The following is a 25342-nucleotide window of genomic DNA, read 5'->3' as shown; positions in this document are numbered from 1 at the left end:
AAAGGAACCTACAGCACCCCGGATTCCCATGTTGTCTCCAACCATAGTACTAACGAGGCCCTCAGACGCTTAACTGCAGTGATCGGACGGGAACTGGTGTTTTCACCTAGGTATGGCCGTAGACAGCACGTTAAGTAAAATATAGAATTTATAGGAAAAAGAAATTTTAATTTTAGTTAGTTAATATTTTAAATTCAGGCTTGCAAAATTCCTGAACTTTGGAGTATATTTACATGAGCAATTTGATCCTTATAAGAAAATGAATATGGAGACATTAGCAACCTTCTAAAGAATAACGGGAGATGCGCTTTCAGGTTTCATTTATGTTAAAAAAGGAAAGTGCATACACGATAAAAACCAAAATAAGCAAATATCAACGCACGTGCTATACAGATGTGGAACGAAACTTAAGTAGAACAAAATGGTAGATACTTTAGTTGATGGTAATCGTAATGATAAGATTAATTTGATGAAAGCTTTATTTTTTTTGGAATGTCAATTTCATTCACTATCAGACAAAGGTTGTCTTTACAGTAGGAAATTTTTAAAAGTACAGCTAGTGGCTACTAAAAGTCAAAATTAAAGGATCTGCCTTTGTATGTATTACAAATTTTCCTATTACCCTGGGAAAATTTTAGATAAACAAACGATACTCAAAGAAAAAAAAAATCCTTTGTGCGTAAAACATTGAACCTTTGCAATGCTACTGATTTTGTTTGAAACCCGAGATAAGATACGAAGGTTGCTATGAGAAATAATGGTTTCGTTCATAGTACAAAAAAATATAGCCTTCAAAAAAAAATAAAATTGATTATGTACATTGTTTCCTAAATAAGAACAATATGGACGTTGTATTCATTGATTATTTGATTCTGGCTGATTGTTTTGCTATTGTTGACATAAACAAGCTATTAAGAATAGAGGAGCAAACTTACTCTGAGACCCTATGTGGGGGGAAATTTATCCATATACTACTACTCCCTTGCCAAGGGACCAACTTGCTGAACTTGAAAGATTTCTCACCCCCACGTAGACTTTATTCACCCACTTTAGAACCATCCCTTCTATATCTACAGTCTCCTACTTGGTGCATCTTCCTCGAATCGCATCCCCCACTTGGAACTGGTAAAAAAAAGTGGGGCTGCAACTTACTCATGATAGAGTAGAGTGCCTAAACTTCCTTATACCCCATCCTCTCTCAATGCATTTGCAAAGGAGTCCTTCTTACTTGGAACCCCTCCCCCGTGATTCAATCTAAACAACCGTGCCCCGCAAAGCACCTGTCGTGACATCACCAGAGTGGAATAAGAAATATCTAGTTGTTTATCCATGTTACAACTGTGCTGCATTTGTCATAGCGATGTTTAGTGGCAGCGATGGTTGTTTTTCATATACCCAATTTCCAGCAACAACAGAGAGACACTGAGAGAATGTGGACGGGCGTTTGTTTGAGAAGAAAAGGGTTACCACTTTATGCTCTATGCTTATTTAGGAAATTGTGGACATGTATAATGCTTAGAATAAGGTGCCTCCAAAAAAGTAACGCGGGGAGGGGCGGTTTCCCTTTCTAAGAGACTTTGACTATTGATAATATCCGAATAGGTGATTTATGCATGCAAACACAGTATGTGGGAAAACTTTTTGACAAAAAAAATGAAATCTTGCGTGTGGCCACGCAAAAAGATATCGAGATGCTGCGAGGTTGATCAACAAAGAAAGCGAAATCTGATAGGTAAGGAGGTTCAAGGCATGATGTGTTTGCAAAGGAGTGAAATGAATGTATTAAAAAAGTACCAGCGTTCGCCAACCGAAATGCGTTTGCATGGGAGACTATTCCTAGGTGTTAACTGACGGGTTTGTTTGCATTTCAGGAGTCATTTGTGCTTGTTCATTTACATTGTACCGTGTTTGTCGGCTTTCCATGGTATAACGTGAGCATTTGTAATATGTAGGCGTTATAGTATGTAATGAAACGGTTACAAAATGGCGTGTAAGAAATTCAACAGGGTATTCATTTTTTTTTCTCTTATTTTAAATAAATATAATTATTTTTTATTTAAAAAAGAATTCGTACGAATGGCGCACGAAAAATCAAGTGACCTTTGTGTCGGCAAACATTTTGCTTCTCCACGAAAAGAGAAAAGGAAAGTTTTCGCATACTATGAGGAATGTTTGTTCCCTCGGACATGAGCTTGAGTCTCCGTAAGAAGTATTTCTCTCTTTCATATTTTTCCCATCTGTCTATTTTATTTTTATGTTTTTCAGTTTCTTCTTCTTCATCTTCTAATTTCTTTCTTTCTTTCTTTCTTTCCTCTTTCCGTTTCTACTTCTTCCAAACTTTTACTTATTCTCATGTCTTTTTCCTGCCTCGCCTATTCTTACATTCTCTCTCCTCGCTTCCCCTCGATCCGTACTCCATGTGCGTAAATCTCTTTAAGCGCAATCCGTTTTTCTTCCCAAGCTCAAGCCCAATCCCGAGCTAAAACCAAACTGAAATTTCTTTACTCCCTTTTACTTCTTTAAAGCAATTCTCTTCTTTCTTCTTCATACCCTTCGGAACCTCTTCTTCTTGAAATTCCCTTGTTTACTCTTCATTCTTTCAAATTACCAAGTTGACTAGTTGCCATTGCCGCAATCCTTTTACTATTCGGAGTGCCTGCAACCGATCTCGCAAAACTCGCTTTCTTTGTTCGTAATCTCCAAACTCCGCTCTTGTTACTTTGACCGTTGAAGTGTGCATCGCTTCCATTCGTGTAGCACATGATAAGCTATCACTTTACTCGATGCTTTGTACTCTTTATCCCTGGTACCTCCTCTACTTCAAATCTTTCCCATTTACCGTTACTCCATACACCCTAGGAGGATCGTTGTCACATTGATTTACAGGGTTTATCAAGGAGTCATCGTTACCCTTTGTTGCTTGTTTGCTTGCTTGTTTGAGTGCTAGCCATGCTGGGATTAGCATGACTCAATCCAATCGCTGGTTGTATTGTTGATTTTCTTTGTTTGAAAATGGAGCAAAGCCCAGGTATACCCCTCTCGCATCACTTACTTTATATAAATCGTGTTAGCCCCAAAATTGGAGTCGCATAAATCATTAGTATTTACATTTAAGTTGTGTCAGGCACAGCAGCAGTATTTTTAATTTTTTCCTTCCTTCTTTCTTTCTTTCTTTCTTAGTATATCTATCTCTGAATATACTTGGAATAAAGCAAAAGCTTCGATAAGTTAAGATATAAAGGCTTATTTTGTAATTTGTTTTTTTTTTTTTTTTTTTTTTTCTCTCTCTTCTTCTTCTTTTTCTTTTGCTATCTCTTCTCTCCTCATCTAGCTCAATTCAGAAGATTACATGTCTATCTACTCCGCAGTCTAACTATCTCTATCTGTTTGTGCGTTTCGTTTTCTGATTTTTGTTTTAGCTGTTTCTTCAATTTCCAGCTTTTAGACATTATATACTTTACCTTTTTGTTGTCGTTCTTCTTGTTTACAAAAAGAAAATCGAGTTCTTGTTATTAAATTTTTTATTCCAAGATTTAGTGTTTAGTGTGTTTTTTATTTCTTTAAAATCTCTCTTTCTTCTTTCACGTTCACGTTGATTTGACTATTCCTTCTCAACATCTCTCATTTTCTTTATCCTTTCCCCTCTCCTCTTCTTATCAGAGCAATTCCGTTTCTCTCTTCTCATTTTTACCAGTCCCTTACTTACCAATTTCTGTACTTCCGTACCCATCATGTTTTTGGAAATAATCCTAGATTCTGCGACGTATAGCTTTGACCGTGTAATCACCGGAAAAATTTGCTTTGAAACAAATGCCGCTACCTCTCCTCGTTCCTTTCAAATTCAACTTCGCATCAAGGGTTATGCTGTTTATCATCATGGTTTCTTGTCTTCTCCTTCCCATAAACATCCAACAACTGCTTCTGCCTCCGATTCCGATGAAGCTACAGAAATTTTTACTCATTCTCAGCCTCTTCCTATACCAGCAGGTCCCTCTTCAAAGTCTCATGCCATTGACTTCAAATTTAAATTTCCTTCTAAATCCGCCTCGTCTCTTCCTTGTTCCAAGTCCAATGATTCCATGGTCAACATTTGCTACATGCTCAAAGCCACTATCAGTAAGCGTTATGCCTTTCTTGGCTCTTCTCAAAGTGCAAAGGCTGAACTCATCATGGTTCCTCCAAATTTGGCCGGTAAACCTTTGAGTGCTAATTCATCGTTCGGTTCTTCTGCTAAGACATTCCAACTTCCGGAATTTGATTCCGTTACTCCTTCTGCATCTCTCTATAAACAACCTTCCTTCAATTCCAACCCCGCTCCCATTACCACCTCTTCTGCTACTCATACTTCTCAATTTTCTACATCTTCTTCTTCTTCCGTGAATTCCGTTCATACCCCCGTTATGGTTCCTAATCCCTACTTCCAGTATAATTCATCCATGACAGCTCCATCTTCATCCTCTTCCTCAGTAGCTCCTTTCGTTCCCCGCCGTCAATTTTCTGTTTCTTCAGCCTCAGATCCACCTCAAACTCCCATTTCCATGTCACCCCCCATTCCACCTACTCCTTCTCAGTTTTCTGCTTTTATGTATCAAAATCAGCAGTCATACCTCAGTCCTCAGTCACATTATGAGAATCCTCTTTCCATATCGTCACGTCCATCGCCTTGCTGCCCTAGTACGCCTAGTAGCGCTGTAACCCTATCCAACGGTTTTGACTCGCAATCCAATGCTTATAATAATTCGGGTACCGGTCCTCCGATGCTTTATAAATTCCCTCAGCGTTCTTACACTGCCCCGAATACCTCTTTCAATTCTCAACGTCGAATGTCAAGCATTACCTCACTTCCGACTGCCTCGTTTTGTCCTGTTAAACACGGCGTTTCACCTCCATCTTTGGCAGGAAATCAACCTAGTCCTTTATCTTCTCCACTCACCAATTCTAATGTTTCTCCTTCTACCATTTGTTCACCAGACAACAACGTCACCTTTGTCAATTTAGCACCTGGTGAGAAGTTGACCTTTAAGATTGAACCAAACGACCTTATGGATGAAGAAGAGGTGGTTGAGAATTCCAATATGTACAGTATTCCTGGTAAGACTGTTGCTACAACAGTTTGTCATTCGTCATCTTCTTCCGGTGACTTTTCAGCTCTTTCATGTCATAGAAATCTATCATTTTCTGAAAGCTTGCCTACTGCTGAAGATCAAGTTCATAATAATCACTGTGCCGTATCGCCTTCCAGAAGAAGTTCATCCAATGCTCTGTATCTAGCTACTTTGCCAATGGGTTATGAACGATCTAATTCCGTATCATACTGTTCAGATTCAAGTCTTAGCTCCCCTTTGCCTGACGACAATATGCTACAAGATCCACACGCTTTGAACATGGCGTATGCTAAAGAATTCGATGTTCTTATCAATGAAGTCTTACAGTCTCTTTAATTATTTATAACAGACTTCCTGAATTACGAGTCTTTATAACAACCACTTTTTTTTTGACAATTGAGATGCCATCTCCTATTAACTTTTGGATAATGCTTTTAATTATACATGTCCAAATATGGACTGGAGTCAATAACTCGGCATTTTTATATTATTTTATTTTAATATCATATGCATCTTATGTTTTTTTTTTAACTATTTCGTTGTAGTACTTGCTTTGAGATACATAGTGTCCATGGTGTCTGCAACAAATACAACCGCATCTGTTTTGGCTTAATTTAATGATTCTTAGTTAATTTTAATTACTTTTTTTCTAATAACTTATTTTTTTATTTATTTCACAAGCGTACTAGTAATATCATTTGTTGCTTGAATATTATGTTAATGGCAAAATGGTAACATGCATTACATCCTAAAGAGTGAGAGTAGTAGCTGTGTTTACGATATCATCTTTTATCTCTTACATCTTCGGCATTAAATCAGGTTGGCTACTGGCTAACGAGAAGTGTACATGTATTTTAGATTTTCCTTAAACAATTTGCTGAAATTAGCAATTTGATAAAATGCTTCATTTAGGGCATGACGAGAATATATATGTACATAAAATTTTAAGGGTATTTGTAATGATGCGAAGTAACTAAACTTTTAAAAAACAATATGTGATTTGATTTTTTTTCTTTTAATATCGTGTTCCATTATAACCCGAATCAGAAGATCCATCGTCATGATACTCTTCGTCGCTAGCCTCTCGACTTTTGGAAATGTTGTCATCCTGAGTTTGTTTTCTTTGCTCTTCTTCTCGTTGAGCTTGCATAAACAATCTTGCTTCATCATCGGGAATAGGTTCATCTTGGCATTTGGCCGCATAATCATTTCGTATTTGCTCGGCTCTCATTTCATATTCTTTAGTTAGGCGCTGATAACGAAGAATTTTTCCAGCATAAGCTTCTCTTTGTGCTGCAATTTCATCAATCCAAGGTTTTTTACCTAAATCATCAAGCTGGCGCCAAGTTTTCCCTAGTTTGGCACGTGTTTCATTAATAGTAGCCTTCGCTGTACTATCTCCTGTTAACCTTCGCTTGTCTTCATCAGCAAGTGCACGGCATACATGCCACTGCATTTTTTGGTAAAGTAAAAAGGGATTTGCATTCGGCTTGGAAGGAGGTTCAGGTAAATAACCAAGAAGTTCAGTTACAAGCTGTTCCTGTTCTTCCTTATGCTCGTCAAGTCTTTCCTGCTTTTTCAACCTATATCTTGCCTGATAAGAAAGGTGACGCTGTGCTTCAGCATTGGGATCAAAATTATTAACTTTAGAGTTTCGCAAAAACTGATCCAATTCTTTGCGAGAGGTTTCTCCAATGATAGGTATGGTTAAGGAAATTGGAGCCAATGAATCAATAATCCCTGTACATACGGAAAGGCCAGATAAAAAGGATCTTTGTAATGTCCTACAGCCTACGCAACTGAATATATAGTCTCCAGCAATATGCAAGCGACCCAAATTATACGATAACTGACTTTGCCTAAATCTTTTTTCATATTGCTGCTTATCATTGGCAAAATTTGGATAAGAATTTAAGCCGTCATAGACACCATTTCTCGACCAGTTTGTGACCCAAGCATCTAATAAATCAGCTGAGCTGTTTGAATCATTTTGAAAATGATCTACTATTAGACTGTGTAATTCTTGAATTAAGTGGGAGGTCTCGTTAGAAGAAGAACTTGTCATTTGTGGATTGATATCCGCTACTAATATTGGGACACCAGTTTCAGGAAGCATATTCCATATTCTCAAAACAAAACAAGATTTACCATCATTCTCATCATTGTTCATTTCTTGACTTAATGATTTTGGTATAATACCAAATGATCTAATGTTCTTTCGCCAAAAAGCAGCTGCATAACGAAGAATAACCTGCTCAATGTTAACTTTATAATTGAAAAAAAAATAAATAAATAAAAACCTACCTTTTTTCCGGGTTTGAAATCTATACTTTTTATGTTTTCAGTCACGAAATTAGGAAGACCTGGTGAAAACTCTATATTTGAAGAAAAATGAGAAGGAGAGCAAGCAATTACAACTTGGTCAACCTCATAAGAAGAGTTGTCCTTACAATCAAGGGTACATTTATCATTTTCAATAGTTACCTTAGATACAAACTTCTCATAATGAATATTTAAGGGAGATGGATAAGATTGTAATGCCCATGGCAGTTGAGATAGACCTCTTCTAGCAACTTTTGGAATCAAAATATCTTTGGAGAAGTCTGTATCAACTGTGTTAAGAGGGTACAAAGTATCGTCCAATTCCGCGACCTTAAAACACCATATCAGAAATTTCTTTTGACTGTTCCCGAGTTTGGCATAAGAAGAAACTTCATCAATTAGTATTAGCATTGTTTTTTTGAAGGAAAATTCATGTGACGCATTTAATGAGAGTGATTTGGACAAATGATCAGGGAACATTTCATCTATAAACAACTGAAATTGGGATATCCAAGAAATACGAACAGATTCCTCAACGTTAATAAAAAAGCAAACAGAAACATATTCCAAAAGTTTTTCCCATAAAATGTTTAATTTTTTCACCTCAACCATGTCTAATACTTTAGTATCGGTCTCATCGTAAACTAAATCTGAGCCAGTCATCTCTGTAACTTCAATACCCAATTGTTTATTTAAAAGGTTAAGCAAAATATCGTCCATAGGCGAAAATAAAAATTGAAATCCCAAATCAATTGCTGAAGGAATATGGGACGGGTCAGTAACATCCTTGGGGTTTAAAGAAGTGGAATTACTAGAAATAGAATTCGAATTAGATGTATGATGGTTAATTTGGGTAGCCGAAGTATGAGAAACAGGCAATGCTCGAGAGTAAATACGACCTCCTGTCCTTTCTTTAGCTTCAAGTATAATAACTTTAGGAGGAAGCTCATTCTTTGACAAAAAAGATGAAGAATACTGAGAAAATAAGCCAGTAAGTTGTCTAGCACATATCAAACCAGTAAGACCAGCGCCTACTACAGCAATAGTCTTCTGCTTCGATGCAGAACTGGATGTTGTGCCAGTATTAGTTTCATTCGTAAAGGATGAATCAAAGGACAAGCATCCATAGTTTATATATCCATACCTTACAAGGAATTCATAAGCTAAAGAGGCTAATTGGAACAAACATCGATCGACACATACGCCCTGAGCTTCAACTCTGGATATGGCATGCGTAGGATTTTTAATCCAAAGCCAACAAATGCTGTTACGAATTTGGAAATAATGAAATAATACAACGGGATCGTGTAAACGATCAGAAAGCATGTGTTGTTCAAAACTTTCTAAGGCCCTCGGATCGAGATTGCATTTACGAGCTGCTTCAGCGGCATGCTCAAAAAACGACTTTAAAGAAGATGTAGGGATACTGGCTCCTGCAGATGGTATAGTATGAGATGATGATTGACTAGACCATTGTAGCAGTACTCTAGACGGCTCAATTGCAACAGAACCTTCAGGCCTAGCACCTAACTCTGAATCAAAAAGTGCAGGACTACTAATATTACCAGATGTAGCAGCTGAAGACATTAAAGGGAAAGATGAAGCAGGAGGCGATACAACTGCCGGTGCAGTAGTAGGTGGTATTGGCAAAACTGCGTTATCAACACTTTTAGATAATTCTGTTGCTGATACCAACTGTGTAGGCATAAAACTTTCATGATTGCGGAATGTAGATGGGGTAACTCCATGAGAAACTTGATCCCGATACATCGACAAAAGTTGCTGAGAAGATAAATGAGAAGCGTCTAATGGATACGGATAATTGGAAAAGGCATTTGAGTTTTGGTGTTGAATGGGGCCTGCATGAATTGCCGTTGAACCATCTCCACTGGAAGAAAGCGGGTTTTGTGATCGTGAAGGATATGTAGATGGAAATTGCTGAGAAGACGGAGAGTTTGCATCAAAAAAGTTTTCGTATGTGGATGACTTTTGTTGAGGAAAAGAGGAACCTACAGTTGGAGGTAATCCAATTGTTCTCATTCCAGACTGCTGAGCGACACCTGCATTTGAATTGCCTAAAAGATGCTGAGGAAATGGTTGATTAGCCGCTTGCGAAATTGTGTAAGGGTGAAAAGAGGAATCATATCTAGAAGGTAAAAATGCTGGATTATAGTTTCCCCATTGATTGTTCAGTGAGCTAACTGGCTGTGAATTTAAGCCGCCATCTGTACGATAAGTTGACCTTGAATACGCGTTCTGATTAACAGAATTAGGTGTGATAGACTGTAATCCACCTCCTAAAATAGCTAAAAGCGCTTGTTCACTACTCACCAATTGAGGTTGAGTTGAATTAACGTTGTTGGCGTTAGCATATGATGAAGCCCGGTCAGAATGATGCTCTGTCATTTCTGGAAAGTCATAATGACCATCTGGATCATTCTCGCTCGTGTTCATAGAGTAAAAAGATACAATCAAAGTGAACCGAGGTGGTAAAATCTCATTGAATCTCGATTTGGTGTTTACAAAGTACTTTGCGCAACATATCCTTAACGATTCGTTAAAAAAATATCGTTCTAAATATTATAGCATAATGGGATAACGACAAATATTATAAGCATTTTTATGTCAAGTCCAATCAATCATCTATCAGACTATCCAGAATTTATATTTTTCTTTTAGATAATACATGTGTCTTTAATTATTTGAATACCATGAAGAACGCCCGAGAGGCATTCAATTGCCTATTTATCTGATTCATATTGCGAGTATTATTCTACGATCGCATTTGCTCTCTTCTACAGGCTTAACACTTTGGAAATGATGAACGAAAAATGTGAAGTTCATTAATTTGTATTCATTTTCCAAATTATTGCATTAATGTGTTAGCTCTTTCATGCTAAAGACTACTACCTAAACTCGTTGATTTCAACTTGCAGAAAACAATATTACAATACACTTGAAAGTATAGTCAGCGGAGAATAGAACAAATGGAGTAAATTATTATAACAATCCAAAAATATGTTACATTGCTGTTAAGATTCAGAAAAGCTTAGGATGTTTAGAGTAGTAGTGTAGATTAACTGTTTATCAATATTATACTAAAACATCTCATTATGGTTCAAGTTCGCTATTGTTGAATTTTACAAAAAGTCTAGTCCCGCCGGGGATCGAACCCGGGACCTTCTCCGTGTGAAGGAGAAATCATACCACTAGAACACGGGACTGTTGGTTGTTAACAGAAAAACTAAATGATATATATCATAATTACATTATTATTGATTTAAATAGATTAAATAATGAATAGCGAAGTTATTTGAGCTGAAAATTAAGTGTAAGTTTTTTATATATGTGCTGTAATGAACAATTAAAATTTCAGCCTAATCATATAGTTTTAAAAGTCAAGCAATGACTTTTTGCGAATGAACTAATTAACCATGGATACTGCTTTTTACAAGCAACTCCATTTTCCGTTTTAAATAGTTGTATACAAATGTTTTTTCCCCCGAAAAATTGTAAAAATATATTAATGAATTGACAATTTCCAAATGAGTTTGCACTCGGGCAGTTTAAATATATTTAATATATTAACTATCTACATACCATATAAATCCGGTAGTATTATTTTTTCTCAATATCTGCTTTTTCGATGCGTATTAATATCATAAAAAATGCTCCACATAGGATTTCATTAAAAACATATATGTTAACTCTAAATTTAACGGTAAATCGCTAAGGACTGAATATTATTTTCCAGCTCTTAACGAATATAACACCGCAGACGGACTTGGCCAATACCAAAACTAACGCAAAACAAAAGACCAATAAGAATCATGTGAAGTATTTTACCCTAAACTCATAGTATACAATGTCATGCTTGTAAGTAATAGACAGCTAAACGGGATAATATCTAATTTGTTTACCATAAATAAATATGCCGCACGACAAACATGCCAATCAAGTTTATGTTTGAAGAGCTCCAGATGCAACAACAGCAGGGGTTGAGGATTTAATATGTTCAGAAGCCATATTTTCATTGTCAGAGGACCTCAGCCATTCATCTATTTGTTGAATGTGCTGATTTAAATTGTGCAACTCCTGAATCATTAAATCATGCTGAGAACGCAATTGCGAAAGAACATTCAAAGCATAATTGCGTTTATCTACATTTGATCCCTGAACTTCAGGAGGAAACTGCAAAGAAACCGGCGAGGTAGAGGATTGGATTAAAGGAGCTTGCTGAGATTGCGAAGGTGAAACTTCTGATTTCGGTCCATTTGACATTGATGGCTGCTTGTCGGAATTTGAGGGTGGCTCTTCGGGGTTAAGTAAGGAAGCAATTCCTTCAGCAATCCTTGGCTTTGCAGAAGTTCGAGGAGGCAAACAGACTGACTCGCCAACAGGAAGGATAGGAGGTAAATGAAACTTCATGCCTAAGGGGTTGGATTGGTTGGCAGTTGCAACGCCATTATTATCCGTGTTCGATGTTGTAGATTCCGATAATTGCTTACTAGAATCATTGCCAACTGCTACAAGCTGACCAGGGTATACTACTTGATTAGCTCGTATACCATTGGGAACATACTCATTTTGGTAAGGAGGCAATCCTTCATGCTTGTTCTCAGGAAGAGGCAATATTGATTGTTCCTGAGTAGGACCATATGAGTAATAAACTTTCCCATTATTATCAGGTTCACCAGCCGCTAACCGTGACAATGTCATCAATGGTGAAGGATTGAACGAAGAAGGCAAGAACCCGGTAAAATTGCTGTTGTATGAAGGAAATGTACTAGCCGGAGGTAATACTCCAGTATTCATTCCATGCTCAGCCAGACCTTCACCAGAATTTCCAGAAGCATGGCCATTACCATTGGGAAAAGATTTAGAAAAAGGACCATCCCTTGTAGACTGTTGCTTAACGGAAGATCCGGAATCCCCACTTGACATTCTTTTTAAGTTGTGTTGCGACTCATTCGCATTACCGTTAAAAACCAGCCTTTTTCGACGTTTAATGATTGCCTTCTTCATGGTAACGGGACGATGTACCCCATGAATTTTGTAATACAAACCACAAGCATTACAGATCGGATTACCCGACTCGTCGCGGCGCCACAAAGGAGTATTTGTGGTAGCACAGTTTTGGCAAAAAGTAACACTTGGTTCATGAGGAGGAGATGAGTCTTCATGCTGGTTATGACTAGAACGTCGTCTACTAGTGCCATTGCTAGTTTCAGTCGTGGTATCTGAAACGATTTGAGGTTTCGATTCTAGAGGTGTAGGCGAAGCTTTGGTTTCAGTGCTAGAGGGTACACTGCTAGGATTGGGAGATAGACTTTTGCGTCCGCTCTGAGACTTAGAAGCATTGAGACTTCTTATACGATTATTTAAAGCAGGACAACCAGTACATGAAGCACTGCCACCCGTACCGTTACAGAATCCATCTCCAGCACAGGTTCCGTTTTTACAAACTTGCTGTATCAGTGGAGAAATGTCTTTTAAATCTTCAGATTTGACAGGACGGGCATGCTTGCGATGTTTTTGATATAAGCCACAAGCATTGCACAAAAGGGAATTATCGGGGCCACGACGCCATAAAGAAGTAGTAGTTTTGTGGCAGTTGGAACAACTTTGGCCAAAAGGAGCAGGTTTCGCAGCCATTTTTTTGGTGATATGTAAAAAAGTTAATTACGAACGAATCAAAGTAAATGCTAGCTTTAAGTGAGTTGTACTGAACGAAATGATCCAAGCTTATTCACAATGGAAAATAAAAAAAAACAAGAAAACGATTGTATCGATATGTACAAATTGCAAAATTGATTGAACCCAGATGAGAACCGATGGATTGGATTCAAAAAATTTTGAGATTTCCGTAATGGATTGACAAGAAATTATAAATAATAAATTATTCTTCCTTGATAAAAAAAAAACAACAAAAATATGTGTAAAATATTAAAATGGAGAGAAAGGAATGCGCACGTTCCAATTATGATAAATATAAAAAGGGAATAAAGGAGTCAGAGAGAGATGCAAAAAAGCATAAATCTCCAAAAGTGAATTCAAAAATCACTATTAACAGAGAATATGTTAAAAGGTGACAGAACTTCGTGAATGATTTATTTTCCGGAATTTTAACGGAAACACAACAAGCATAGGACAAAAAAAGGAAAGAAATAGGAAAGGTAATACTGTTCAGTAAAACCAACAAAAAATAAAAGCCTTAAAGTACCAAGGCACCAAATTTCAAAGGTAGTACGAGAGATACTACGGATGGGATAATAAGAACAAAAATAAGAACGTGAAAGTTTTAACAGAGTGTTAAAGGAAACTTTTCAACAAAGTTAAAAAGTTAAAGATACAATAAATAGAAAACCGACTCGCAGAAAACAAAGAGCCTATCCTATGAAAAGGAATGGCAAAGCAAAAAATGTAAAAAAAAAAAAGAGTAAAGAAACCTTGGAGAATTCGAACAGTTTCCAATGGTGGTTAAATAAACCAAGATGCAACCTATGAATTGAGCGGAGAAATAGATACCAAAAAGTCAATTATCATAAAGCAAATTCAAAGAAGTGAAGAAGCTTTTTGATGGAGAATATTCACCAAATCCAGTAAGATGAGAGTGAACTAATGAAAAGAGTCTTTATCACACCAACAGATCAAAAGAACTGAGATGAAAAGTAAAAAAATCGTGATGAGAGCAAAAAATCTTTATTAGAAGAAGATCCTTGCAAATAACTCATACGGCGATAGTAGTTGTGAAAAAGATAAGTCAAAAACTAACTTTGCGTAGAAAAGAGAAGGAAAAAACGAGAAATAAATGAATTTTCAAGGCAAAGTCGCTCAGACTCCGAGAAAAAGGAAGAGCACTTAAACTTTATCGACAACAGTACTATTAAATAGTAAAAGATAACGATCAAAAACAATACAAGTAACTTTATCTATAAGCTGTCTTTTAATACTTGTAGAAGAAGAATGGTTGTGGGCAAATTTTGTTTATGCAGATATGTGTGAGCTTAGATAGGGAAGGAGATCGGGTAATTATATTGAAAATCCAATTGCGGTGGTGGTGGTTCAGGTAATATGGCCCAATCAGCAGAAATGAAATTATCAAGTAACGAAGGGGTAACAATCAGGCACCGAAAAAGCGAGACCAAAAGGGAGGCAGTTTTACAAAGAGCGCGGAAGACTGCGTTAAAACGATGGACTGAACAGTCAACCAGTCCAGCAGAACGAGCCTTAGGTGCAATAAGTAGAGTATTTTCTTCTAGGAAGAAAAGGATAACCGGATTCGAAATAAATGATAAAACTACGATAAGGTAAATTTATGTAGTAAAACAACCGGTATTTGTGTTATGGCGAAGAACCCGGCAAGAGTGTAACTATGGACTTGGAGCAAGACAAAAGAGACTTAACAAATGTAAGTGGTTTCTCAGTTTTACGTAAACAAAAGCTGATGGCCAAAATCGACAAATTTTTGCGGCCTCAGGGTTAAAAAAAGAAAGATGTGATTATGGTTGCCTGAAGCGGATAAAAAGATTAATCCAACTTGCAGAAAAAGGATGACCAAATTTAATGAAACTAGATTTTGGTGTGACCAAAAAAAAAAAAAAAAAAAGAACTTCCCAGATATCTAAATATATAATTATATCTATATAAGGGTATATGAGCAACACTATAAACGGTGTAAGTGTTCAATTTTGTAAGAAATAATCGACGATAGATAGGGGATAAGAACCAACACGGTAAATGACAATCAAGGATCAAACGAGAGCAATTAGGATATTAAATAGTGCTAAACCAAAACGAACAAAAAGGAGAATTGATTGCAGAGAAAGCGTTTAGAAGAGCGTTAAAACGGATGTTCAAGGAAGAGAAACTATCAACAGTGGTGGGCGAGCGGGTTGCAATGGTTTTACCAACTTTTACTATTTAGTGATGGTGAGGGAGATTGAATTGCCTGTTGTAGTTGCTGAATGCTTTTGTTTGATGTTGAGAGAATATGTTTGGAAAAGAGATAATCATATATTCAGTTCAGCAATACCAACTTTATCAAAATATATTTCCACTTTAATTTTTATACTCCATGCAGATAAAGTAGCTGAGATTTGTAAAAATCGTAAATCACTGAGCTCGAGTCTCGACAAGATGGTGTAGATCGATTTTGGCCAATTACATAAAGAACGATAATGATTTCAAAACCACGTGCGATAAAGCCTATATTTATCGACGGAGATATGAAATGAATTTTTCTCGGCAAATAGCAATGTGATGGATAGATTGCAAGAGGAAAGGAGAAAATGGGGGTGAGCGTTTATCGACCTGGTTAGGTTGCTGGATACCAAAGGAAAACCCACGCATCTTAGCTATTGAAATTCCTCGGAAATATGGAAATCATCTTATAGAGGAGAAAGAGTAGATGGGAAAATAAAATATAGAAAAAAATAAAAAACAGTATGCAAAAAACCATGTATGAAGCGGTGAGAATGGAAAATGTATTAGTAAGAGCATTAAAAAACCGAATATACAAAAATTTTGTGTTTTCTTAAACATCGTACTGTTTTTTTAAATAAATGGATTTTTGATAATGGATCTTATTTAATATTTCAACGTATGCTTTGGTTGTTTTGAAATTAGGTAGAGTTCATTACATATGGCTTATTAACTTAACTTGTAAAGACTGTTCTTTTCATATCTGAATTTGATATTCCCATATTGTTCACGAACTAGTCTCATGGATATAGTCTTTACTGATGTCTATTGATTGTACGTAGAATATCATGGTATGAACTTATTTACTTTTTTGAGTCGAGTTAACTTTACCTTATTTCATTGAATGTAATTTATTATTTATTTTATTTAGTTTTATTGATTTCATTTGTTTTTATATTTTTAAAGTATTATTTCATTCATCTGTCGCATATTTTTTATTATTTTATTTTATCGATTTTTTAGTTTCAATTTTTTATTTCTAGCCTACGCATTGGTTGACACTTAATCAATTAATTCATTAATTAAATTCAGTTAATTAGAAAATAAATATAGAATTTAAGTTTCTTTCTCACGATGAATTCTACTACATTGCTGACCAAAAACAATTTCAAATATACGCGCAATAATAATATTTTTTTTTTTTTTTTTTTTTTTTAAAAAAGCTAACTTGCACAGTTTATGAAATCCGTCAATTTCATCATAACTTTATGTAATAAGTCTTCATCTTCTCGATGCATGGATCCGTCAAACTGTCACTTTATCCAATATTCTACGGTTTATTCGCACGTCAATTTACTTAAATCGTTGATGATACATAGGATGCTTTTACTGTTTCATCATTAGTAAGATTCACATTAAATTTTTAACAATAGTTAACTAAAGAATGGACATTTATTTTCGAGAACAATCAAACTCAAATGTTCTAAAATTTTCTCGAACAAAGGTCGCACTTCTCGTTACAAACTTGGTAAATTTTGTTTCATTTCGGCCAACCCTACACTAAATTTTTAGGTGAGCTAGGCAAACCCTAGTATCCATGACAAGTGAAATTTGTCAAAATGAACTAATGGAGCTCCAAAATTTTTAAGAAATTAGATGCCACGGGATGGTCTCCCCGGTTCGATTTGTATGACTGTCTCTGATAAGATAATTGTAAATCCGCCACTAACGAATCATATAAGATAAAGATCCATTAATGCCCAAGACCGTATGATCGCTAAACCACACATGGTAATGGAAGGCTAGATGATGAATGTTTCACCTTCGATAGCAACTTCCATCGGCTGGACCGAGTTTAGTACAAAAATTAGTTAAATGTTGTTTATTGCATGAAAAATTTCCCTCACTTTCTCATTCTTTTTCTTGTTTTGCTAATATGATAGTACAAGTAAAACGGCTTTTCGTTCCTTTTATGATTTTCATAGACAATACCAAATCAGTTTACATGCCTTTAATCGTGGCTATAAACTTTTTATTACTATTTCATCATTTACAGTTTTTCCTCATCCTTTCCCCCCTTGTTTTTATCAAACAGTACTAATTCATAACGCTTTACCATACATATTTCGCACTATCGCTTTGTGTGCGTTCCAACTAACTAACTATATTAAGCAAAATAGAACCTAAACGTCCAATGTTAGTATCTTTTCCTTTTAAGTTAAGAAGTTGGAATTGAAAAGTAAAGAAAGCCATTACAGGTATTTGCTCAGTAGGAACAATTGGTTAATTTATAGTATTTTCATAAAACATTACAGTTGCGATGTAATGTTTCAAGTACCTAATTCTCGTCCTTGCATATATACTTTCCTCGTAACCGAAACATTCTACACAATCCTTCTGCTTCAAATGAAACACTTACCTTTATCCAAACAAGTTCAAACATGATTTGGCAAGACTCACATTATAAGCAGAGTCTTCTTTCAAACTTGCAAAACTTGATCTCGTCTATTGTGTATGAGTTAAATTTATATGTAGTGAAGAGGTAAGCAGTCACGCCCTCTTAGTGTAGCAACTAATGTAGCTAAGTTTTTGAATGGAGACAATAAAGTGGAGTACGTTACATCGCGTTGTAGAGACAAATTAGGCTCCCTGTTATGTTATGACCAAAGTATTCCACGTGGACCGGTAGATCGTAATTCAGTGGGCCATAGTTAAAGTATCGACACTATATATGAATTCACTCTGGATATGTTATTTGTACCACAAAGGTTCTTTATCATTTAATAACTCTATTACTAAATTAGTTGTATTTTGGCAGCGATCCACGAACATCAGGTAAAGAAGCCTGACCAGATTAGAACCTACAACAATGGGCTTAACATTACAGTATCCAAATATAGGTACACTTAAACAAAAATTTGATAAGATCAATCAATCATCTAAAATTTCGTCATCCTCGTTATCCAAGTACTGCGCTTCTGTGGTGCTGGATGGGTCGTAAAATAGAAGCGTAGATTGTGTATTTTTGTCACTCTTTTTCGTTGATTGTGACAATTTACGAGCTGGTACTTTTTTCACTTCTTTGCTTCTTTGTGGTGTTCTGGTATTTTTCTTCGTTAAAGAAGACGGTAATTCTCGTCGCTTATTAGTTTTTTTCAAAAGTGCTGGAGAAGGTGTTGCTTCCATTTCATGCTCACTCGAAGAAGTCGCTAACGGTGAATGATGATCCAACAGTGAGCTGGTATGTTTAAGTACAGGTGTGTGCTCAGCAATATTTATAGAAGTTTCTGATACCTCCTCTGGTAACTCTTCGTAATCTTTCCGTTTTGTAGTTGAAATTTTTGGAAGATCATTGATGATAGAGCTTATTTCTTGTTCAAGATTTTCCTCCGTAACTCGTTTTTTAACCAATAAGTTGATTTGTTTATTAAGCTGTGTTTCGACGCATCTAATGTAATCGGTTAGTACGTACGATGAAAAGAATTAAACTCACTCTTTAATAGCATCTCTGTCGTCTTTTTCAACAAAGTTAACCACCGCTTCACCAAGACTATCTTCAGGAAGACATTCTAGCCTATTTGTTTTTAAGTATTCGTTTACCAATGACTCAACTCGAAGAGAGTTAATTTTGATATCTTCTACTGCGGAAGTATATAGGCCGTCGTTTCTTTTAGACCCTAAAGTTCGTTAGCAAATATTCGGTAATCAAAATTTTCTTACTAGTGTATTTTTTTTTAAGATAAAATTGGACAACATCTGTTGCATTTGCAACCCTGCCAACAAATCTATTAGAAAACCGCTGGGGATTTTCCGTTTGGTATCCACCTGTATAATCGACACGTAACCGAATTAAAGGAAGAGGTGGCTTTTCGTTTTCAACCACTGGAACGGTTCCTTGAGCTTCGTACCATTGTGCATTTGCTTCAGTAATTGCCTCTTCAACTTTTGAGATTAAATACGTTAATACTTCCTTTTTATTTTCCACCATTGGGGGGATGGAAGAAACCTCTGAGAGAATAATGTCCTTCATTATAAATGGCCGAACCGTTCGCAAACGAATCTTCTCTAAATGAAAATCTTTCCCAGTAATATTTAAGATACCACAATGCTTGGGTGCAGTTTCACCAGGACTTAAAGAAGTTGCAATAGTTGATCCTGGTTGTACCACTGTAAATTTTTGTGTAGGATTATAGCTGCCATCTATCAGACACTCGTGTTCGTGTCCCCATAACACGAAGTCATAGAAATCTTGGATGAAGCTTTCAGGTAAATAGCTCGTTGGTGTATGGGCAGAGCTTAAAGCATTAGTAAAAAATATACTTAATGGTGAAAAGAAAAAAATATATAAAGTTTTTTCAGACTTACTGATTTTGATGTACGGTCAATAAGTTGAACCATTCATCCCGATATAGATCAGGACGTAAAAATTTAACCTTATTTTCACGAAAAGAGTGATAAAGTCTTTCATCTCGAACATTTGAAATTCCGTATAATGCAAGTTTTGTGAAACCTTTTTGCAGCAATATTGGACTCACCACAATGTTATCATTCTCTGGAACACGACCAAAGTAGTTCACTAAGCCAGTTACTTGAAGAATATCCAAAGCACTATAACGACCATCACCAGAAGGGTCATCGTGATTACCATGAATTGAGAAAACTGGTATAGCCACGTTGATGTTCGGATCTAAGTAATTAATATTGCAAACAGCCGTATCCCCAGTGGTTAAGGATGTGTCACTTAATAGCTCAAGTTCACATGGTTTGTCTCCTAAACAGTTTAATCTGAGTGAGCGAAGTGCTTGATACAAAGCCTTTCTTGACGGTTTGTTGTCATGAAATATATCACCGCCTAACAAAATCATATCCACCTATGAAAGTTAATAAATTAACGTGAATAGCTATCATATTATGCCTACATCTCTTTCACGAGCAATTTCTAAAATTTCGTTGAAACTAACAAAGGAATCGTTACCACGAACAGGATCTTTCTCCCCATATCCCACATGTGGGTCAGAAGATATTAAGATTCTAATAGTATTTTCATTATGAAGTTCATTATTCATATCTGAGGGGTCATTTGGCATTGCAATTGCAGTAAATAAAACTCCATATATGAGATGACTGCTTCACGAAGACGCGACACCTTTTACAGCTTTAGAATAATTATGTACTACCTTATACGATACAATGCATTTTTAAGGCAACGTAAGGATACATCAATACAATACTTTAAAAGTCTTGTGAATATATCGTTCAAATTGCTACTACTTTCCTACAAAGCGCTGGCGAAAGAAATCTCACGATTTTTGTATGGGGTTTTAAACAATTATTCTGGTCAACTTATTTGACCTATGCCAACATGATTGAGAAGATAAAAGTACACTCATAGCCTACTAGGAAGGTTTCTTCTTTTGGATTTTTGCTGTTACATATGACGCATGTTACTTGTTTCCTTAGGTTGATGGCAAAAGTTTTCTAACTTGGGCTATATCCTTCTTTGAACCAAGAAGGGATCGGTAGACGGAAAGTTTTTTGGTCCGTTGAAATCAAAACCTACCGATAATGCGAGGACCTTAAAGCCGTGTAACTACTAAAACAAAGATTTAAATTAGTGAATGTGATGTTTCTTACATTACTTTGTGCTCCAAAAATAAATTTGACCAAAATCTATTTTATGTACCAATACTGCCATTGGTAAACTTCTAAGCCATTTGAAAAATCCGCTATATTAAATTTGGTGCTGCAAATGTGAAGCTACAATACGCAACTTCGGATTCTTTAAATTTAGGTCATAAAGCAATATTGCCTTTCATGAAAGTAAGGTTAATGTTGGAAAACTGATTTAAATCACATAACCTTATTGTATTGGTTGGTTATATCCGATTTCTTGCAGAAGTACATTCTGTGTTTTTGAACGTTTTTTGTACCGTGAAAGAATTAATCAAAATTACTTTGGAGTTTCGATTGATTGTTATGGGTTTACCTGGACTTTTTAAGATTCTCTCTGCATTGTTTATCATATAATGAGTATTTAGCGTAATGTTTATATCATCGTTGTAAGCGGCATTGCCGGCTCGGTTAGGTTTAATCCTAAAGTTATTTCTCTAACGGAAGCAATATAAAAACAACGGAATTAGCCATGCTTTCTTTCAACATTTGAGTGCAAGTTTTTAAGTTTTGAGTGAAAACAACACTTATGAAGGGTTTTGTTGTCATTTCCCGATTCATTTTGACACTTTTCATACTTATCACTCCCGGTTTGGCCGGTGTAGTCAATTATGCAGAAAATAGTGAATGGAATGTTCCTAAGTACGGAAACGTCTTAGATTCTAACTGTCAAGGGCAGAAACCTGTTACATTTTTTGGATCTGTAACTGAACATGTTTCAAATTCCTGGTGGATTAAACTTTACGATTATATGAGTACGTTGATGATACATCCATTCCAATTGGCTAATTATATTTAGTGACTTTTATTAGTGGTGAAAAGTTGTGCATGCAGAATGTTGCGTACGAATTTGAAGATATTTCTTTATGTATGGATGTAGTAGGCAGTAAATGCATTCCAACTTTGCAATCAACGGATATTGAGAAAGTTGTCAATTCAACATCTGCTTACTTAGAAAATTCCGAGTCCGACTTAACTTTGGGATGTTTTCAAATCCAAAGATTTCAGGAAGAAAGCACATTGTATATCAGGGCCCTCAAATCATCTGAACCCGTTTCATGCGACACAGTGCGTTGCATTCATTTCAACCATATTCCTTACGTATAGAATGATCTTTTGACATGCTTTTTACTTACAACTACAACGGTTCAATGAATTGAGAAGTTTTTTTTTTTGAATAGGCATACCGCAAAGATTAATGAGTCCGTTTTCATCGATTTATGTTGTCTTTTATAGAGTTGTATTCACAAAATTTTCTGAACAAATTTGGATTGTTGTTGTGTTGCAGCAGCTAGTTCATTTGGTCAACAAGACTGCAAGGATATTTTAAATTAGACTCAGAAACTAGAGATAATTTGTTTACCTTGTTGTGAGCTTGGGAGATCAAGCTTTTTGCTGTGTTTTATGATATTATTTATCCCGTTAATTTTTACTTACGTTTCTGAATGGAATGTGAAAGCCTTTTTATTATATAAGTTTGAATTGCTTTAGTATACAGGCTTCAAAAAAATTTTTATGTGATTCTCGAATCAGTATATTGTAATTGGTGTATTTCGTAATTTATTGGCATAATAAGATCTTGCAAATTGTCCAGATGTGTTTTAAAATCTTGTTATTAGCATGTATGCTGTTTAAACCGCAATTTAAACAATGTGTTGAAACGCTCTATTGCTCTTCTCGCTTAATACAAGATATTTATGTGCTTGTGAATTTAGAATGAGTAATTGCTATTACAAACTTAGGAAATGTAAGTCTGTTCACTTAGTCGAAATACTTAAGTGTATTCTAACTAGTACAGGAAGTGAGAAATCCAAACTATTGTTGACATGTTTGTTGCCCAAAAATTCTACAGAACATGCTAATGCGACTATAAAGACAATATAGAGAAATCCGTAAAACTATATTAAAAAGGTTACTTGTCCATTCAGCTCATTGAAAGTCAATTAAAACTGTTTTATTTAATAGCTTTTCGATACGTAGTTTCCTTACAATTAATAAGCTATCAACTATTTTTATCAAAACAACATAAACAAATTTTTAAAACTGGGATTAAAAACAATCTTAGTTGAGTTTAGCATAAAATCTTAAAGTGTAAACATTTACGTTTATTCTTTAGGCAAACCGCAATTGATTAATCTGAGCCAAATCTTAAAAATTGTATTAGAAACAGCGGTTCCTAATTTGAAATAAAAACATTACTATGATGGGCTTTATGTAAACATTGGAAGAAAACGAGAGGATATAAAATTGTGCAGAGTACTTTTAGCTCCAAAACACGTTCGAGGTTTTAAACGAATTGCTATCAAATAATTTAAAATCTATCAATCTGCAGAAGCGAAATGCAGAGAGGCTGAGTTGTTATTTTCGACTGAATTTACTTATTGCGTGACAAACTCGCTTCTTTATTTACTAACAGCAACTAACACAATGACCAAGAACAAAAAATATTCATATGGAACTGCTGGTTTTCGAACAAAGTAAGTTAATATAATGCAGCTTTCATTAACTTGATCAAAGAGCTAGTGATTTGGAAGCAGCTGTTTATAGTTCTGGAGTTGCAGCAGCTTTGCGTAGCATGGAGCTAAAAGGGAAAACTATTGGCGGTATGTGTAGTCAAGTAGAAATATTTGATTAATAATAATAAATAGTAATGATTACTGCTTCTCATAATCCTGTGGAAGATAATGGTGTGAAGATCATTGACGCCGATGGCGGTATGCTCGCTATGGAATGGGAGGATAAATGCACACAACTTGCGAACGCCCCTTCCAAGGCAGAATTTGATTTTTTAATCAAGCAATTTTTGACTCCTACTACCTGCCAGCCCAAAGTTATTATAGGTTATGATACCAGACCCTCCTCACCCAGACTCGCTGAGTTACTGAAGGTATGCTTGGATGAAATGTCTGCAAGCTACATAGATTATGGGTATATTACAACACCACAGTTGCATTGGCTGGTGAGGTTGATAAACAAATCTACCGCAGCTTCTTTTCTTGAAGAAGGGCCACCCATTACTGAGTATTATGATACATTAACGTCAGCCTTTTCTAAAATAGATCCTTCAATGCAGGATAGCCCTACGGTTTCTCGCGTTGTAGTAGACTGTGCAAATGGTGTAGGATCGCAACCCTTAAAAACAGTAGCGGGCCTTGTTAAGGACAGCCTTTCTATAGAACTCGTTAACACAGATGTTCGGGCCAGTGAGTTACTTAACAATGGCTGTGGAGCAGACTTTGTAAAGACGAAACAGTCCCCTCCGCTTGCCCTTGAAGGAAAAATTAAGCCAAATCAACTCTACGCTTCCATTGATGGTGATGCCGATCGACTGATCTTCTATTACATAAATCAAAATAGGAAATTTCATCTTCTTGATGGAGACAAAATTAGTACTGCTCTCGTTGGCTACTTGAACATATTGGTTAAAAAGTCCGGTATGCCTTTTTCTTTAGGCGTTGTCCAAACCGCGTACGCCAATGGCGCTTCAACTGAGTATCTTCAAGATTTGGGCATTACTACTGTCTTCACTCCCACTGGTGTTAAACATCTTCATAAAGCAGCCAAAGAGTTTGATATTGGTGTCTACTTCGAGGCAAATGGCCATGGTACTGTTTTGTTCAGCGACAAGGCGCTTGCTAACTTAGCACATCCTTTCTTTACACCTTCACCAGTTCAAGCGGCTGCTATAGAGCAATTACAAAGCTATTCCGTTTTGATCAACCAAGCTATAGGTGATGCAATTAGTGATCTTCTTGCTACGATTTCGGTACTTAATGCATTACATTGGGATGCTAGTGCATGGAGCAATACTTATAAGGACTTGCCTAACAAACTAGCTAAGGTTAAAGTTTCCGATCGCACAATATATAAAAGTACAGATGCTGAACGAAGACTTGTGAGCCCAGATGGATTACAAGAGAAAATTGACGCACTTGTTGCAAAGTACGAAAAGGGAAGATCATTTGTTAGAGCATCTGGAACAGAAGACGTTGTACGAGTTTACGCTGAGGCCAGCACAAAACAAGCGGCAGATGAACTTTGTGAAAAAGTTTGTCAGCTAGTATTATAATTGTTAAATTTCCTTTTCGAAATTACTACTCATTTGTTTACGACATAATCAAAAAATTTATCGCTTGACGTTATGTTTAAAATAATAAAAACATTGAGTGATGCTTTAAAACCGTGCTTTATTCTATCTAATTATAGAGCCATGTGATGCTTAAAAGTAATAATCACAAGTAAGCAAAATTGCAAAGAACTGATGAAAATGTTAGTAAAATTTTAATTTATAAAATTAAAAATAATATTCGTTTTTTGAACAA

The 25342-nt window shown here is 35.9% G+C and overlaps 6 protein-coding genes, 21 long non-coding RNA genes and 2 other non-coding genes across 29 annotated transcripts, besides 1 other annotated feature; 19 read left to right on the top strand and 10 right to left on the bottom strand.

Annotated features, from left to right (window-relative positions):
• Positions 1 to 5: 5 nt before the first annotated feature.
• Positions 6 to 124, bottom strand: SPOM_SPRRNA.11. The gene has a single exon (NR_151401.1). It is a non-coding gene; the product is annotated as a 5S ribosomal RNA (ribosomal RNA).
• A 77-nt stretch (positions 125 to 201) lies between these two features.
• SPOM_SPNCRNA.2186 lies at positions 202 to 413 on the bottom strand. The gene has a single exon (NR_191554.1). It is a non-coding gene; the product is annotated as a non-coding RNA (long non-coding RNA).
• Positions 218 to 433, top strand: SPOM_SPNCRNA.2185. Its single transcript, NR_191553.1, has one exon. It is a non-coding gene; the product is annotated as a non-coding RNA (long non-coding RNA).
• Positions 434 to 791: 358 nt separating this feature from the next.
• On the bottom strand, positions 792 to 2916 carry SPOM_SPNCRNA.650. The gene has a single exon (NR_151014.1). It is a non-coding gene; the product is annotated as a non-coding RNA (long non-coding RNA).
• Positions 1411 to 1990, top strand: SPOM_SPNCRNA.2184. The gene has a single exon (NR_191552.1). It is a non-coding gene; the product is annotated as a non-coding RNA (long non-coding RNA).
• Positions 2311 to 3020, top strand: SPOM_SPNCRNA.2183. Its single transcript, NR_191551.1, has one exon. It is a non-coding gene; the product is annotated as a non-coding RNA (long non-coding RNA).
• Positions 3021 to 3089: 69 nt separating this feature from the next.
• Positions 3090 to 5791, top strand: ste7 (meiosis specific arrestin family membrane adaptor Ste7). The gene has a single exon (NM_001018339.3). It carries the CDS (start codon positions 3732 to 3734, stop codon positions 5439 to 5441), a length of 1710 nt encoding a protein of 569 aa, NP_592938.1. The 5' UTR covers positions 3090 to 3731; the 3' UTR covers positions 5442 to 5791.
• A 133-nt stretch (positions 5792 to 5924) lies between these two features.
• lsd2 (putative histone demethylase SWIRM2) lies at positions 5925 to 9881 on the bottom strand (the record flags this gene model as incomplete). The annotated part of the gene is made up of 2 exons (NM_001018338.3): positions 5925 to 7356; positions 7410 to 9881. The coding sequence occupies 2 exons, from the start codon at positions 9879 to 9881 to the stop codon at positions 6121 to 6123; spliced, it is 3708 nt and encodes a 1235-aa protein (NP_592937.2). The 3' UTR covers positions 5925 to 6120.
• Positions 6112 to 6688, top strand: SPOM_SPNCRNA.2182. The gene has a single exon (NR_191550.1). It is a non-coding gene; the product is annotated as a non-coding RNA (long non-coding RNA).
• On the top strand, positions 6812 to 7197 carry SPOM_SPNCRNA.2181. Its single transcript, NR_191549.1, has one exon. It is a non-coding gene; the product is annotated as a non-coding RNA (long non-coding RNA).
• On the top strand, positions 7487 to 8109 carry SPOM_SPNCRNA.2180. The gene has a single exon (NR_191548.1). It is a non-coding gene; the product is annotated as a non-coding RNA (long non-coding RNA).
• A 67-nt stretch (positions 9882 to 9948) lies between the features above and the next one.
• On the top strand, positions 9949 to 10476 carry SPOM_SPNCRNA.649. Its single transcript, NR_151013.1, has one exon. It is a non-coding gene; the product is annotated as a non-coding RNA (long non-coding RNA).
• Positions 10309 to 10576: an LONG TERMINAL REPEAT.
• Positions 10577 to 10579: 3 nt separating this feature from the next.
• Positions 10580 to 10651, bottom strand: SPOM_SPATRNAVAL.01. Its single transcript has one exon. It is a non-coding gene; the product is annotated as a tRNA-Val (tRNA).
• A 278-nt stretch (positions 10652 to 10929) lies between these two features.
• On the bottom strand, positions 10930 to 14430 carry fep1 (Fe-sensing transcription factor Fep1). The gene has a single exon (NM_001018337.3). The coding sequence runs from the start codon at positions 13080 to 13082 to the stop codon at positions 11388 to 11390; it is 1695 nt and encodes a 564-aa protein (NP_592936.1). The 5' UTR covers positions 13083 to 14430; the 3' UTR covers positions 10930 to 11387.
• Positions 11486 to 11693, top strand: SPOM_SPNCRNA.2179. Its single transcript, NR_191547.1, has one exon. It is a non-coding gene; the product is annotated as a non-coding RNA (long non-coding RNA).
• On the top strand, positions 12123 to 12365 carry SPOM_SPNCRNA.2178. The gene has a single exon (NR_191546.1). It is a non-coding gene; the product is annotated as a non-coding RNA (long non-coding RNA).
• On the top strand, positions 12467 to 13253 carry SPOM_SPNCRNA.2177. The gene has a single exon (NR_191545.1). It is a non-coding gene; the product is annotated as a non-coding RNA (long non-coding RNA).
• A 166-nt stretch (positions 14431 to 14596) lies between the features above and the next one.
• Positions 14597 to 15464, top strand: SPOM_SPNCRNA.2176. The gene has a single exon (NR_191544.1). It is a non-coding gene; the product is annotated as a non-coding RNA (long non-coding RNA).
• On the bottom strand, positions 15106 to 15630 carry SPOM_SPNCRNA.2175. The gene has a single exon (NR_191543.1). It is a non-coding gene; the product is annotated as a non-coding RNA (long non-coding RNA).
• On the top strand, positions 15540 to 15807 carry SPOM_SPNCRNA.2174. The gene has a single exon (NR_191542.1). It is a non-coding gene; the product is annotated as a non-coding RNA (long non-coding RNA).
• Positions 15808 to 16571: 764 nt separating this feature from the next.
• Positions 16572 to 17510, top strand: SPOM_SPNCRNA.648. The gene has a single exon (NR_151012.1). It is a non-coding gene; the product is annotated as a non-coding RNA (long non-coding RNA).
• mre11 (Mre11 nuclease) lies at positions 16671 to 20472 on the bottom strand. The gene is made up of 5 exons (NM_001018336.3): positions 20270 to 20472; positions 19716 to 20221; positions 19071 to 19645; positions 18844 to 19027; positions 16671 to 18798 (listed from the first exon to the last, which is right to left on the bottom strand). Exons 1-5 carry the CDS (start codon positions 20435 to 20437, stop codon positions 18282 to 18284), a joined length of 1950 nt encoding a protein of 649 aa, NP_592935.1. The 5' UTR covers positions 20438 to 20472; the 3' UTR covers positions 16671 to 18281.
• On the top strand, positions 17952 to 19698 carry SPOM_SPNCRNA.647. Its single transcript, NR_151011.1, has one exon. It is a non-coding gene; the product is annotated as a non-coding RNA (long non-coding RNA).
• Positions 20473 to 20592: 120 nt separating the features above from the next.
• SPOM_SPNCRNA.646 lies at positions 20593 to 21538 on the top strand. Its single transcript, NR_151010.1, has one exon. It is a non-coding gene; the product is annotated as a non-coding RNA, possible alternative UTR (long non-coding RNA).
• mug121 lies at positions 20629 to 22549 on the top strand. The gene is made up of 2 exons (NM_001018335.3): positions 20629 to 21775; positions 21820 to 22549. Exons 1-2 carry the CDS (start codon positions 21550 to 21552, stop codon positions 22125 to 22127), a joined length of 534 nt encoding a protein of 177 aa, NP_592934.1. The 5' UTR covers positions 20629 to 21549; the 3' UTR covers positions 22128 to 22549.
• Positions 21808 to 22547, bottom strand: prl5. The gene is made up of 2 exons (NR_149832.1): positions 22384 to 22547; positions 21808 to 22313 (listed from the first exon to the last, which is right to left on the bottom strand). It is a non-coding gene; the product is annotated as a non-coding RNA (long non-coding RNA).
• Positions 22550 to 22712: 163 nt separating the features above from the next.
• Positions 22713 to 22931, top strand: SPOM_SPNCRNA.2173. Its single transcript, NR_191541.1, has one exon. It is a non-coding gene; the product is annotated as a non-coding RNA (long non-coding RNA).
• Positions 22932 to 23139: 208 nt separating this feature from the next.
• SPOM_SPNCRNA.2172 lies at positions 23140 to 25330 on the bottom strand. Its single transcript, NR_191540.1, has one exon. It is a non-coding gene; the product is annotated as a non-coding RNA (long non-coding RNA).
• On the top strand, positions 23432 to 25284 carry SPOM_SPAC13C5.05C (N-acetylglucosamine-phosphate mutase). The gene is made up of 3 exons (NM_001018334.3): positions 23432 to 23497; positions 23538 to 23623; positions 23669 to 25284. The coding sequence occupies exons 1-3, from the start codon at positions 23448 to 23450 to the stop codon at positions 25087 to 25089; spliced, it is 1557 nt and encodes a 518-aa protein (NP_592933.1). The 5' UTR covers positions 23432 to 23447; the 3' UTR covers positions 25090 to 25284.
• Positions 25331 to 25342: the final 12 nt, after the last annotated feature.

Source organism: Schizosaccharomyces pombe, assembly GCF_000002945.2.
Source record: "Schizosaccharomyces pombe strain 972h- genome assembly, chromosome: I".
Taxonomy (NCBI): domain Eukaryota; kingdom Fungi; phylum Ascomycota; class Schizosaccharomycetes; order Schizosaccharomycetales; family Schizosaccharomycetaceae; genus Schizosaccharomyces; species Schizosaccharomyces pombe.
Note: the sequence above shows the minus strand (reverse complement) of the source record. Positions and strands in the feature narration are given on the sequence as shown.

What these genes read in the sequence shown, in the direction of transcription:
- fep1 (NM_001018337.3), bottom strand. Translation starts at nt 13,082, where the DNA reads ATGGCTGCGAAACCTGCTCCTTTTGGCCAAAGTTGTTCCAACTGCCAC.
- mre11 (NM_001018336.3), bottom strand. Translation starts at nt 20,437, where the DNA reads ATGCCAAATGACCCCTCAGATATGAATAATGAACTTCATAATGAAAAT. An exon ending in TTGACCGTACATCAAAATCA is followed by an intron (nt 19,646 to 19,715) that starts GTAAGTCTGAAA and finishes TAATGCTTTAAG; the next exon opens with CTCTGCCCATACACCAACGA. An exon ending in GACAGAGATGCTATTAAAGA is followed by an intron (nt 18,799 to 18,843) that starts GTGAGTTTAATT and finishes CGATTACATTAG; the next exon opens with ATGCGTCGAAACACAGCTTA.
- mug121 (NM_001018335.3), top strand. Translation starts at nt 21,550, where the DNA reads ATGAAGGGTTTTGTTGTCATTTCCCGATTCATTTTGACACTTTTCATA. An exon ending in TAAACTTTACGATTATATGA is followed by an intron (nt 21,776 to 21,819) that starts GTACGTTGATGA and finishes AATTATATTTAG; the next exon opens with TGACTTTTATTAGTGGTGAA.
- ste7 (NM_001018339.3), top strand. Translation starts at nt 3,732, where the DNA reads ATGTTTTTGGAAATAATCCTAGATTCTGCGACGTATAGCTTTGACCGT.
- SPOM_SPAC13C5.05C (NM_001018334.3), top strand. Translation starts at nt 23,448, where the DNA reads ATGACCAAGAACAAAAAATATTCATATGGAACTGCTGGTTTTCGAACA. An exon ending in ACTGCTGGTTTTCGAACAAA is followed by an intron (nt 23,498 to 23,537) that starts GTAAGTTAATAT and finishes ACTTGATCAAAG; the next exon opens with AGCTAGTGATTTGGAAGCAG. An exon ending in AAAAGGGAAAACTATTGGCG is followed by an intron (nt 23,624 to 23,668) that starts GTATGTGTAGTC and finishes AATAATAAATAG; the next exon opens with TAATGATTACTGCTTCTCAT.